Genomic DNA, 14,850 nt, shown 5'->3' with positions numbered 1-14,850 from the left:
AATGCTCTCGCCATTACCTTTGTCATGAAGGCCTGCTAAAAATCCAAATAAACCAAATTGCCGTTCAGCTCATTAAAAAGGACTAAAAAAAAAAAGATTCCTACACTTTTATCTTTCGCGCGACGTTGGGCCCATTCATTTCTTTGGGTTGACTTGACCTTGACAAATCTCAACTTTCGACTCTGTAGCACGCGTAGGGCTAGGCCTAGGCCTAGGCCAAGTTAAAGGTAGGGGTGTTCAATAGTGTGTACAGTAACAATACTATGCATCTAAATAATAAGGTACTGCGACACAGGGTGTGTGTACAGTATATATTTTTATAATATATAATTACAAATAAATGATAACAATTACATTTTATTAATATAGATCAAAGTACAAAATGAATATGATTAGGCCTACAGCCTACCTACTAACTGAATCAAAACGCAAATGTAAATTCTGTATAAACGACGGCCCGTTAATAAGGAATAAACTGTAAATACAGCATGGTTTACTATCTCACTCACGTACCGTCGTCAAGGGTCTTTGCCGTCGTTTAAATAGACAAGTATTATTATAAACATGGCAGCCCTCTATGGCATGTGTTTGCGTCGGGGACCCGTCGAAATTATAAATAATTGTATTAAAACTGAACATTTATGTTCAAATATTCTACCTAGAAGATGTCAGAAAAACTTGTATTTCAATGAAATAAAGAAGACTGTATACATTGCTCGGTTTTCCACAGTTGCAGGGCGTGGCCTTCTTCTAGCCAAGCAACCCACCACCAGCCAGAAGGACCACATCCAGCAGCAGGAGCAAAGTGAGGGCCCATTGCCTTCCTCCAGCTCGCCGTCAGATGGGGCTAGTTCCCTGCCTCTTGCAGCGTTGCTAAGAGAAGCTGAAGAAAATCAGAAGAAAAGACAAGAAGATGAAGCAAAGAATAAAGCGAAAGGGAAGAAGGGAATGGGAAAAGCTCAAAAAATAGCTTTTGGATTTTTTGCAGTGGGAAGTATTGGGGCAGCCTTAGTTTCTTTTTATGAAATGGGTAAGATTCCTCTGGTGGTAAGATTTAGAATATAATTACAGTTTTAAGGCATCTTTGTTTGTCAGGGTTTAAAGTAGAAAATTATAGTATAAATACACCGAATCCTTACTGTAATTTTTTTAAATACGCGTTTTCAACGAATTGGTAGACATCTTGAAGTAATGAAAAACAACCCAAACAAACCAACAGAAATATGCTTTGAGGCTAAATTCTTGTCCTCATTTTATCTAAAAATTCATAACTCATTAACGGAGGGTCGTGTCACATTAATTTTTTCTCAAAAATGTTTTCAAAAGACTATTCTACACCACTATATACTGTATGGTTGAAAAATGTTTTTGACCTTTGAAATCAAGATGGAAAAAGAAGATTCAATCGCAATTGTGTATTAAAATAGGCCTATTCAGTAGTATTAGTACTTTCGTATCACTACTGTTCCAGGTACCGATAACATACAGATTCCTCTTATTACAGTAAGTACAAGTAATGTTTTATAAAGAAGTATATAGTAAATCATGTTTTAACACTGGAAAATCTCATATGGTAGCTAAAACAATGCTAGGCTAGAGTACTACTAGTACTATTGTACCGTACTGCATAGGCCTATTTTAATATGCAATTTAAATAGGCTCTTCTTTTTTCATCTTGGTTTCTGCGGTCAAAAATATTTTTTTAAATGTTTTTTTCAATCATATACAGTAGTGGTGTAGAATAGTCTTTTGAGAACATTTTCCAGAAAAAAAAAATGTGATATTATCCTCGGTTTATCGAGTTATAAAATTTTAGATAACACGAGGACAATTATTTAGTCTCAATACTTATCTTATTTCTGTCGGTTACACACCACTGACATGGGTTGTTTGTCATCACTTCAAGATGTCTGTTGTGGAAAAGGTGTATTGCGTGGATGATACCAAAAAACTAGCTCAAATTTGGGCAGGATTTTGCTTGGAAAATTGGTGCGCAGAATTACTACAGTATATTAAGATTAGGTCAAAGACTAATTTTCGCCAAAATATGCACGGAAAACAGCCCTTCTTTTCCATACCTGTCAACCTTGAGAAATTTCAAAGAGTAAAATTGGGTGACACATAATAACAGTGGCTGGGGCGAGGGGGCCGCCAAGGGCTCCCTGTCAGGGTCCAGGGGTCGAAGGCCCATGTACGCTTTGGCTTAAATGGCATATCTAATCGATATTAGTGAGTTTATAATGATCTCAGAAACATGGAGGTAGAATGTTATGATGATGGATGTTAGTTATAGTATAATTCATTACAAATTGAAAAAGAAACAAAATTTACTCAAATTTTAGGATAAGCGTAAGTTTTGCCGGTGTTTGCATAAGAGCATAAGATTTGACTGGAATGCATAAGACTTGCCGCGAATGCCTACGGTTTGACAGGTCTGATTTTCCAAAATGCACAGACAATTTCTAGGCCTGATTTTTGTATGGGGGATATATTCTCCACGCAGGCCTTACTTTACAGTCTTGCCTCAAATTACCCTACGTCTGCGTTTATGCACTTGTCAATTGTAGTCCCTGATTAACTGATTGATAGAATTTAATTATTCAATATCAAAACAGAAATTAGGCCTAAATAAGAAAATGAATACATGTAGTAGAAAGAGATTTCCTTGCCTGGTGTATTTTTGATGCAAATTAGGTCAAATTCACTGTTCACAAATTTTCACGCAACACACTCACATGTGCTGCCACCTCGGTCCTCAGCGTTGTGTGGTTGGATTTCAAATTTTATTTATAACGTGATCTATAAAAAATAAAACCATGATGGTAGGCCTAAAGTGCCGGTAGGCAATTTTCTAATTATCAAAACACACAGTAATTGCTGACTGAATGCCTAGGCCTAGTGTAGGCTAGGTAGGACCACACCCGGTTTAACAGCCCTAGGCCTACCTACACACCTGAAACTGCGGCTACTCCAACGTGAAAATTCCCGGCACTTCCGAGGCCTGTTACATCTACGGGTAAATTTTAGGTACGTCCCGGCACTACAGGGATACAACTATGTGTACATCCCCGGCTCAGTCCTGGCGAGTGCCCCGCTATGGTCCGGGGGAGGGGGCCAGGACTACAAAAATTGAGAAGTTTGTACTTTCTCTTTCACTGTAATCCTTAAGAGTTTGATAAATATGCTATAAAGTCTGTAGCTTAGCTGCTATGGAAGTGCTCAGTTGAATCAACCTCAATCAAATTTCCATCATAACGAAGCTGTATCATGTTGTACTGTAACATAGCAAACATAGTACCCAATAAACTGTTTATGTTTCAATTATGATTTTTTATTTATTTTTATGCATTTTAATACCATATTTACATTTTTTTTACTACAGGCCAACCACTGGTTGATGAAAATGGCAATAAAGTAAGTGTGTCACTTACACTAAGAGATTAGGTTGTTAAAGATGACATTATGAATAATATATACATTATTAATTTGGATAAAAAATATGAAAGGCATATGAACATGAGCAGCAGCTATAATAAAATAAAAATAGCATTTTTGAAGATATCTGTATTGATCAGTCTGTAAGCTTTCATGCAAACAGCACATTTTCTTCACACAAAATGAAATGTTTTTCCGAAGTGATGCTTAGAGTATTTCTTAATTACAATTAAAATTCAGTGGGTATCATCATTGTAACTCCCAATTCATTTTTTTAACACAGATTCCAGATGAATATGATGATAGTTTCATATTGTATGCATATTTTATGAGAGGACTTCAAGGTTTCAAAAATTATAGAAAAGTAAGTATTATTGGTTGATATCAGAACTTAAAAGAGAACTAGCAAAATGATTTTTTGTTCTGGAGGGAATTTTGATATGCCATTAATAATAGAATCAACCTTAAAATCGTTTTTTGGCAATTTTTTATGAAGTTATAGGCCATTATATACGATTTAATCGTGACGTCACTGGCATATCAAAAATCACCTTTAGAACAAAAAATCATTTTGCTAGTTCTCTTTTAAACAATAATCTTATTTTGATGTTTTGTTGAACCTGTGTTACAGGCCTGTAACCAGAAATGGCTTATAATAATAAGCTTTATTTTAACATGGAAAATCTTGTTTTAACTGAAGTTGCTGTTCTACAGTACAACTCCATGTAAGAAAGAACCAAATAATTAACAAGTTAAAATTAACAAAAAGAAAACCATGAGAAGTACAACACAATAAGTTTCTATGTTTTGATCCCCTTATTATTGATTAACTAAATCTCCCCTTTCATTCATCAAAAACCATCAAATTGATAATGCAAAGATTAATAAATGTTTTAATTTACCTGTACACATTTTCGTATCAATATATTCTGTTTGTAGATGATTGTTGAACCATCAGCAGAGAAATTACTTCCAGATCCATTAACAGAACCTTACTACCAACCACCTTACACACTTGTCTTGGAAATGACAAATGTTCTTGTTCATCCTGAGTGGACGGTAAACATTTTGGAATTATTTTATTCAAATCACAGCAATGTATTCCTTCTGAATTTTTCTTTTTGTTCTTTGGGTTTCTTTTATGTACTGTAGTTGTGATGGCATATATGCTGGAAAACAATTGAGTACTCTACCATCTGATAGTATACATAGGCCTTAATACACACAGAGCCACTACTTTGAACCTCTCCTGCAAAAGATGCATACACAACTAGTATTTATTTAGCCAACATGTGTTACTCTCACTGCAGTGGTGACTCCAATAAGTCCAACAGGGGAAGCCGTTCCAAGGCAAAACAACATAACTTAACAAAAAAGAAATAATAGTTACATTGTTCTGACACAGGACTTGGTCATGGTTTTGGAATAAATCCCTGGTGGGGTACATGAGGAGAGATTTTATGGTTCAGGATGGCCCAAAATTGTGCCTTTAAGACCGTAATATTAGGGATTAAAAATGTTTTGTCATGGTGTCGGGCAATGCAGGGGTCCATGCTTGTCTGATGGGAGGGCAGTTTCCCTGACTGCCCACTGGTAATGCCACTGTCATACTGGTCATTTGTAAGATATACAGTATTTTCATATACTGTGTGTAATGCAAGTCTGCTATGTGAACATTACTTTAAGTGTAAATATGCTAATTTTGTTTGTTTATTTTTGTTTTGCTTAGTACTCAACTGGTTGGAGATTCAAAAAAAGACCAGGTGTTGACTACTTTCTACAACAGATCGGTCCACCGCTCTTTGAAGTTGTCATATACACAAGAGAAATGGCATTTGTGAGTTGAAATTTTGTTGCATGTTAAAGAACTTTGTGCATCATATTTATGTCTGTAATTGCTAGCTGTATTCACATTAATTACAGTGCAAAGGAAAATTTCACCTAATATATAAATGTATTCATTTCAGACTGCTTACCCGTTGCTTGATTCCTTAGATCCTCAGGGGTACATTATGTATAGGCTTTTCAGAGATGCAACTAAATATGCAAATGGAACACATATAAAGGTAAGATTAAGCCCATAAATATTAACACAATGAAAGGAGATTGTAGCCATATAGTTTTAATAAATATATATTTAAAATAAATTTATACTCATCTGATTGCAGTAGATAGTTGTCAGTTTCTAATCCACCGAATCTAGGAATTGTTTACATTTTCCTTCAAATGGCGAGATTAAAGCAAATTTTGTTCTATTTAAAATTTATTCCTTGATTTATTATTTATTTACAGTATTACTATAGGCCAGTAATATGTAAACATTGCTTGGCACATACATAGAAACGAAAAATAGTATCGTCGCAATGTAAATGTGGTATGTGGCACTCGGTCATCAAATACACCATGTTAGTTTATAAAATAAGATAGGAAAGTGGTATTGATTATGTAATAATTGATATTATGTGTTTACTTTTATTTATTAGTTATGCTATAAAACATACAATGTGATAGAATTAAGGTTAAAAATGCATGCATTCATTAAAATGTTTCATTGATTGTGTCCCAAGATATTTTGGTATGAATAAGTGAAAGTTTACCTTGCACTGCCTATTGCACTCTCCATTGGTATTCTTGGTTGTTAGAGCTGTTTGTGTTTATAATATTTTTTAAAAATCAATGAAAATGAGGACCAAACATGATGTGATTTGCTGTGTCAGTCCATAGAAAAAAGCTAGGCCTAGGAAATAAACAGTATAAAGTGCCAGGGTTAAAACGATAAAATAAACCAAAAAAAAAATAAATAAACCAAAAAAAAAAAAAAAATGAAGATGGTTTCACATGTGCTCATAGTGTTGTAACAAAGCTACTCACAATTCAATTTATTTGTTTTTCCCACCAAGGATTTGTCATGTTTGAATAGAGACTTGTCGAAAGTGATCATGATTGACTGCAATGCAGATGCGTTTCAAATACAACCCCGTAATGGTGTTGCTTTGAAGAAATGGGAGGGTGATGACAGTGATCGTACTCTGTTTGACCTTGCTGTGTTCCTAAGAAGTAAGAACATACTGCCAACACAAATTTAATTTGAATCAAAATTACATTACCTTGTCTCAAAAAAAAATATACTCGAAAACATATGACAATGGACTATTGAACTATGCTTTTGATTGTCTTTTTCAACCACCATATAAATTTGTATGGTTTTATCTGCACATATATAGCAATAGATCAGAGCGCTTTAGAGTCTTTATGAACATTTATCAGCCAATTTAAGGGTATAAGCCAGGGGTGGGCAAAAAAAATCGACCGGAGAGCCAAAGTGAATTTTTGATGTAACACCAAGGGCCGCATCCAAATTTTGATCATTCCAGTGTGCTTCCAAAAACTTTCATGAACTGCTTTTATTCCACTTTATTCTCAGTTTTAATATTATTTTTTATAGATGATTGTTGTTCGGGCCGTAAAAACAAGGTGTATTCTAGCCAAAGAAAGTTGGCGGGCCACATACATAGGGTTTTTAATTCGTTTTCGCAGACTGCAAATTAAAAATCACTGTCAGGCTACATGTAGCCTGCGGGCCTTCACCTTGCCCACTTGTGGTATATGCAAACACTACTGTATATAAAATGCCATAGTTATTTAATCTGTTAACCAGAAAACATTTTTTTGTTCAGATTTTTAATTAAAATCTAGAAATAAAAGCACTACGACCATTATGGATTATATTAAAATCTTATAAAAATACAAATGTCTAGTCAATTGAAACTATATTGCTAAAATACAAAATGAAAATTGTAATACAATTTTAATTTTTTGGAAAGCTACCGTAAAACCTCGAATTTAAGCCCTGGGCTTTGTTTTTTTGCAAACTTTGTATGGGCTGCTTTTCGAGGCTACTTTTGCAAAATGAATGCTGTAAATTTTGGGAATTACTACTATAAAACAATAAATAGGACCACTGTAACATCAATCTGTAGCCAATCACATGCCATTGGTTCCAATGGTGGAACAAGTCTTCTCGGATAAAGACTTTTAGTATATTTCGAGAAGAGTAGGAGGTTATCCCGGTGTACTGGTCCATTAAGTCCCCTGTTGTTTAATTGATATGCCACGTAGGACAGTGATTAAGTTTTACTTATTGGCATATCCTTGGCGCTCGTACCTAAACAAATGAAATGAAAAATAAAATGTTTCATGGGCTTCAATTTGAGGTTTTATGGTATATCAACAAGTAGAGTTATAGATGCAAGACCTTTTTTTAGATTTCTACAATAAAGAAGACACTTGAAACATGAAAATTGTGCCTTTCTTTTCTCACTTTTCTCATTTTATATTTTTTAAGTATTTTAAATACAGATCAATAACGTTTTCCTTTGACACTCTGATTGTTAAGCTCGTTAATAATGGTGATTTTGAATAAAAAATAAGTTTTATTTTGTAACAGTTAGCCCAACTTTTGCCACAAAAAATAGAGATTTCAGAAAAAAAATATTCTTTTATTTATTTTTATTATTATTATGCCCTCCACTTCCCTCAATTCTCCAAAAATAAGATATATATATTTCTTAATTATATAAACTTAAAGCATTTATCAATCTCATTACTGCTACACTGTTTACATTCATCAATAAAATTTTATTTTCTGCTCTGCGTAGATGATTTTGGCAAAATCATTTTGGTAAAGAAAACCGAATTTTATTTTTATTTTTTTATTGTCGTCATAAAATCTGTATTGTAATCTTCCTTTCACAGCTATAGCATCTAGTGGAGTTGAAGATGTAAGACCTGTTCTAGATTTTTACAATAAAGAAGATGACCCACTTGAAACATTTAGAAGGAACCAAGCAAGGTTACAGGTGAGTTTAATTAATCTCACTTCACTACAGTGGCAGCACCAGCGGGGGGACGGGGGACTCCCCCACCGGACAGGTCAATGTGTGATGTATTTACATAAATATGATTCAATTTCCATCTATTATAATTTTTGCGCCGGCTATTTAGAAGGCCGGAGTTAAAAATAAAATAGTGGCCTGAAACCTAGGCTCATCATGGGCTGGTCCTAGCCCTAAGAACCAATACTTTACTTTTTAAATACAGGATCTAATGTCATAAAACATGATATTTCTTGAGCAAGCAAGTACTTGTTAAAATAAGAATTTCTATTCTATCAAAAGCCATTATTGAACAACACATGATCGCGACAACAGCAAATCAACCTAAATGGGGAATCCCCGAATTGGTTCGCACGTATTCTTGTAAACAAGTTCGACTCAAAATTGAACCACGAAGCAGGATTGGTTTGATTTTCGTTATATATTTTGCTGGTTTATTAATAAACATAATTTATCTTGGTACAGTAGTATGTGTTTCAATCATTTAATAAATTTATTATTCATTGTGTTTTTTTTTTGCTTTTCAAAATATAAGTGATGAGGTGGAAATATTTGTGTTCTTTTCACTCTACTCGCATCATATTTGAATGACCACACTTGATTGAAGAAGACGACATGCATGCGGTACTGTGTATGAAGCCTACGGCAAAAACATGGAGAAATTCCCTTCTGAATCTAGCATTTACCACGAAAATTAAAACATCATTCTTCTAGGCCTAAGCTTATATTTTGTACGATACTAAATCATCACAACAAAGTAAATAAAATTTTAATTTCATTCAAACACATTGTCACAAACAACGTCCAACCAAAGAACACTGTTGAATCGGGTCTAGCCCCGATCGAGCGTCGGCAAAGAACATCTGAACAAGACCACTTTGTAGAAAATATGTGATCGGCCGTACGAAGTATGCTATGAAGCAAGAAGTAAAGAGCCTCGACCGTTGTAATATAGCATAGAATATGCGTGTATATTTTGTAAGATATTGTATTTAATCATCACAAATATTAAGTCAAAAAAATTTCTGGCCGAGCGTTGAACCCCGATCGAGTGAGGAAAATCGAGAAAGACCACATGATCAACCCTACAAAATATGCTAGGAAGCAAGAAGTAAACAACCCGCGTCCATCATAATGGCATGTAATATGCGTGTATTTCTTGTAAGATATTTAATCATCACGAATAAAGTAAGTCAACCAAATAGTTTTTTTTATTACACATTTTCCTATGTCATCACTAACAATAAACAACATTGACAGTTGATTTGAGAGAAAGGCCATGCTGTATGTACGAGCCACTCTACAAAGTACGCATTCGCATCCTTGCTCATACGTACGGTGGTCATGACGCGAGAAAACTAAAAATAATGCAAATGGACCAACTCCGCCGCATGATCTTTTTTTGAAAAAATAACATTGATTTAATAATCTATTTAATGATTGAAATATATACATACTGTATCAAGTTATACGTTTAATAAAAACAATTTTTTTTTTTTTCAAACCTCCGTGGTTCAAACTCCATGGACGTGGTTCAAGTACATTCGTGTGAACAAATTTGGGGATTCCCTGCGTCGATTCGCTCGTGCATTGTTTAGTAACAAATTTTAAACAAGTAGAAATTACTTTGTTTTTACAAATATATGTTTGCTTAATGTATTTTAACATGACTAAACAATTAAAAGCTTGGAGAAAATATGATTTTCGTTCACCGTTAATTTATGCTACATTCCAAGCTTACCTTGACAACAAAAGGGCCTCTGCAAATTAGTGCCGTCGTTATCTTCAGGCACCTCGGCAAATTGAAGAATGCCGACACTAATTTCGAGGACTGTAGCAATGTAGAATATTGTTCCAAGTACAATATTTAGATAATAAGAACGTGTATTCAATTAGGTTTTTTTTTATATGCAAGAAGACTATATTTTTATTTTTTCTAGCTTATAAATAGATAAAAACAAATTATATAAAAGTTAGCCCTGACGACGGACAGTGGTCTGTTGCAGAAAGCTGGGCATTTATCTCACTGGCTGTTTTACTTTTACGTTTAAATTTTAGCTTTTGATTACCAATTTTGTATCTCATTGTTTTTTCAGTATTTTGCCTTTTGGATTATAAATATAAGTTGTTATAATTTATTTATTTTTTGTATATTTGCAAAGGTAATTAAAAATACCTGCATGAAGAAAAGGCACAGTATTAGCTGTTATGTAGATGAAAGTAAGGAAACTAGTTAGATAGAATTAGATTGCTGAACTGCAATTGAATGTAAAAAGTTTAAAAAGAAACGCTGTGAAAGAAAATGCATAATTACAGTGCAAACATTGTATGATGTGCTATCAATTTATGTATCGTTATTTAAAATTAAATTAACCACAAAAGTGTTTGACTGTTAGATTTTCATTTCAAAATAGTGTTAATACATTCTAAAATCAAACATTGCAACACAATTCAAAACTTTTAAATGGCATCTTACAGTAATTATTTTTCATTTTTTTCTTAGGTAGGGAGGGGGCCACCCCATCCCAAACCCACCACCGCTCAGGCAACAAAATTCAAAAGTTAAAATATTTAAAATAGTTTTAAATGCCAATTCAAACACTGTTAAATGGCATCTTACAGTAATTGATGATTCGCATCTAGTGCAGATCACCTCTTGTTATTGTCAGAGATCTTCTTACTTCATCATCACCATCATCATCATCTTTTTTTTTTTTCTACCTTACCTTCCATTTTTGTGCGTACGATATCTCAAATTTGCCACGAGTTACGCACATGCACGCTTCAACGAACATTTGGCTTGGCCTGGAATAGTCACAATAAGTTTTTCAATGTGCTCAGTCATGCGTGACATTATCTATGCGCAATTTTGCATTTTTACATTATCGATCATATCATCTTAACCAATTGGCATTTCTCATTTATATTTAGTAGGTATAAACTTTAGGTCAAGGTGGAATACCAGGTACTGAAATATTTTGCTTGTGTGTCATGCGTACGTCAAAATGCTCAAAATCACTTTTTGACTAAATCAGAGCACGTTTCAGGCCATTTTGAGCATTTCAAAGTTTTTTACATCTTCCACTATGCGCGCGCATTTTTATGCGCGCAGCACGTACGGAAACAAGAAATTACGTTTTTTTTACATATTTTGGGTTCCTGACATTGTTTTAACAAATAACATAGGGACCTTTGCATGTGTTTGTGCCGATATACCTTGAAAATATGTTAAAATCAGGCCCATTTTTTAATCAGTCATAACGTGCACGTATATGCTTAAAATCATGAATATTTTTATTTAGTTATAGCTCCTTAGGATGAAAGGTGACCCCAATTTTTATTACATATTTTGAAAGCACATGTGTTCTAGATATTATTTTATAGATCATTATGGCTGATCGGACATTGTGACATCATCATATTGCCATCTGAATTCAAAAAACTGAATTTTTATATATGGTCAATATTATTAATGATAAGTCCCTCACCAACAGGTGTTTGTCAATGAGAGTTGATACATATATCTCAGCATACTTTTTTGGGCACACTCCCTGATACACAGCTGTTCAAAGGGTCCATTGTGGAGATTTTTCATCCATCGGTCTTTTACAGGAGCCTCACATGATCAGATTTCAAATTCATAATCTTACCTTGCATTTTAACAAATTGCAAACCTGTCACTTACGAAACAATATAGGTGTATTAGTTTCATGAAAGATGTAGGTAGTTACCTGTGACAAACTGCAAATTGATTTCCTTGTTGACAACATAAAATTCCAATCCTAACAGGTGGCCTTATGGACAGGTGCAAAACCACCAATATTTGTTGCCCAACATCAGATAATTCAAAACTTCACCAAAAGTGGTGTGAATCATAGTGTAGAACAGTTGTATTAAATACTTCCTCTACGTAAACTAGGGCTATGACTGATATTCTCAATTGGCCACCTGTTACTCAACCTGGTGTGTGTGTATATTTGCCCACTTCCTTGACTGTGATAAGTAAAACCTGTATTGCAACTTTCAGGTACAAGTAAGTGATGAGCACAGGTGTAATCGCAGTTTGCCTTGTTGACCTTCTCTGAAATATCATTGGTGAAAATTTAGGTGAAAAGATGTTTTGTTCCAATTACTGTATCAAGAATAAATATAGTACTCTGAATCATATGACAAAAAAGGATTTGTATTTGGTAGAAGCAGCAGTCAGAAATATATGTTTAGCAAATATTATAAAATTAAAGAATTTCAATAAAGATATTTGTTTAGAGTTGTGGTATTTCAGAGATGGCTGGGTGGGTGGGTAGATGGATTATTTATTGGGTGTGTAGATGGACTACTGGGTTAGGTGGATTGAAAATAAATGCATATTATACTGTTTTAGATTACGTATTTGTCATTATTTAATTTGAGCTCAAACATTGGATCTGGTTTCTATTGTATTTGGAACTTATAGCATACTTCTTTTAAGTAAATCAAGAAATATATACTGTTTCTTGTGTTGTTGTTGTGTACATTTGACAATAAATTTAATCTCTGTTCTGTTTTTCATTTAATTTGAATAGTAAATATATGAATGAATGGATGTTTTGTTTAATAACAATTAACAGAAATTCATAATTAACAGAAATTCATAATTAGATAGGTTGTTAGTATAAATAATATTAATAAAAATGATAATGCAGTTTCATTGAAATTGATATCTTAATTATTTTTAATTATTTATATAGTCATTTTAAATTCAATGATCTGAATGTTTTTGTTTGTATGTAGGCTTACAGTATTTCTATTTGATGATTGTTGTTTTTAATGTGTTATGGCATCAATCCCCACCAGTTGTCAAAATATTTGATATTGGATACAATGCTTTTTTTTTGTGTTTTTTTTTTTGCAGGAAGAGCAAGAGCAGTTAGCGAGGTTCAATGCAGAGAAAAGATCCAAAGACACATCACAAATAGCTAGCAACTGGCAGAAGGGATTCTTTGGTTCCAGGAGGTAGACATAGCCACTAAAACAAATTGTTGCCAGTACAGTGAGATAATATGATGTTAAGTGGTCACCAATGAAGAATATTACCCCTCCCATGTATTAAAATTCATTTTTGCCATAATTTAATCTTTTTTATCTGAAACCTTTCTGACATTTGAACAGAATCTGTGGATTTGATTCTATTATATTACAAGCTCCTAAATTATATTCACAGTCTTATGTCATGTAACACCATTATTTTTTTATTCAGTTCACCCCAAACAAGGTTGAAAGCCACATCAATGTGATAAGGGGTTACTTTTTTTTTATTAATTATATTTATATGCCATGATATCCTTGCACGTAGGGCATAAACATGCCTTGAACCACTTCCCTGCTTGTCTATAGTGCAAGCTGGGGTATCTAAGCAAGACCGGCTGACGTGTGGTTTGAACTCCTGACTACAAGTACAATGACCAGCATGAAAACCACTGCGCTAAACCGCCTTCCCCAACAAATAATTAAATTATACTTTTCGGAATTTTTCAGTCCATATACATATATAAACTATAACTCCATAATAATGGTTATTAGTCATTCAGTGCCATACTATAAACAAGTATGACAGCAATGGTATATTCTGTATAGGTACAATATCATGACATGTATGCATGGTTAATTTATTAACCAATGCCGTAAGAAATGCAATTACTTTTTTAAAAAATTTAATTTGAAAGAAATTTATTTAACCGCTAAAGCCGGGCACACACTGCGGTGTAAGATAATTGTACGATGTTTGGCTGACAAATCCATATCGACACTTGGCGATGCGATTTGTCTGTTGATTTTCAATGGTAGACTGAGCAGAGTGTCATTTAAACGATTTGTGCACCTGCCTTGTCGCATAGCATTCTCTGGAATTGCGTACCCGATGACCATCGACGCAGGGTATGCCTGGCTTTACTTCAATCTACTGTACTATAGTAATTATGATATAGATCAATTGGTATCATTGTCCACTGTAATGGAATTTGAAATAAAGCTAATTTTAGGTTCTCAATTTCTTTTTATGTGTAGAATATTTGAAGTGATTATTGATAATATTTAAATGAGGACTAAAAAACTAAGCTTTACATCACCCTATATAAAACAAGACTTTACCCCCTTAAACTTTACTTCTTGTACAATACTAATTTTACCATAGGTTTATGTTACTGAAATTGAACGTAAGACAATCTTGCTAACTATTTTTTGGTCTTTACATTATGTTTGCATTATCATTACAAGACATTAGAATTATTTTTTTATCATTAAGTTTTTTAACAAATTTAACATAATAGCTTCCTAACTAATAGTATTGGTGCAGTAACAGTTTGAATAATAATTAATAATTCCATAATGTAAACAAATAATAGTTCCTGTGGATTAAAAATATACTGCCTACATCAAATCAGGACAAACCTGTAAATAAAAGAACCACATAAATTATCAGCTTTCATTAATTCACTGACCAATTATAAAGCAGTTTAAATTATTTACAGACATGACAATCTGT

General features: G+C 33.6%; 2 protein-coding genes across 5 annotated transcripts in view; one reads left to right on the top strand and one right to left on the bottom strand.

Moving 5' to 3' along the window:
• Positions 1-183, bottom strand: part of LOC117113572 (endoplasmic reticulum membrane-associated RNA degradation protein-like) — a 36,813-nt gene extending 36,630 nt beyond the window's left edge. For all 4 annotated transcript variants that reach the window (XM_033256947.1, XM_033256956.1, XM_033256972.1 and 1 more), the window contains exon 1: positions 18-183. The gene's annotated coding sequence lies outside the window, so the exon portion shown is untranslated. The remainder of the gene's footprint in view (positions 1-17) is intronic.
• A 353-nt stretch (positions 184-536) lies between these two features.
• Positions 537-14,355, top strand: LOC117113613 (mitochondrial import inner membrane translocase subunit TIM50-like). Its single transcript, XM_033257013.1, has 9 exons — positions 537-1,030; positions 3,383-3,414; positions 3,719-3,799; positions 4,375-4,494; positions 5,165-5,272; positions 5,403-5,501; positions 6,336-6,492; positions 8,191-8,294; positions 13,222-14,355. Exons 1-9 carry the CDS (start codon positions 565-567, stop codon positions 13,324-13,326), a joined length of 1,272 nt encoding a protein of 423 aa, XP_033112904.1. The 5' UTR covers positions 537-564; the 3' UTR covers positions 13,327-14,355.
• Positions 14,356-14,850: the final 495 nt, after the last annotated feature.

This window comes from Anneissia japonica, unplaced genomic scaffold (genome assembly GCF_011630105.1).
Source record: "Anneissia japonica isolate Jap-2015-1 unplaced genomic scaffold, ASM1163010v1 scaffold287877_len585272_cov192, whole genome shotgun sequence".
NCBI lineage: Eukaryota > Metazoa > Echinodermata > Crinoidea > Comatulida > Comatulidae > Anneissia > Anneissia japonica.
The sequence above is the reverse complement of the archived record's forward strand: the minus strand, read 5'-3'. Positions and strand labels throughout refer to the sequence as shown.

Coding starts and splice junctions, on each gene's coding strand:
- LOC117113613 (XM_033257013.1), top strand. CDS start 565: ATGGCAGCCCTCTATGGCATGTGTTTGCGTCGGGGACCCGTCGAAATT. Junction 1,031..3,382: donor AGTTTCTTTTTATGAAATGG/GTAAGATTCCTC, acceptor TTTTTACTACAG/GCCAACCACTGGTTGATGAA. Junction 8,295..13,221: donor GGAACCAAGCAAGGTTACAG/GTGAGTTTAATT, acceptor TTTTTTTTGCAG/GAAGAGCAAGAGCAGTTAGC.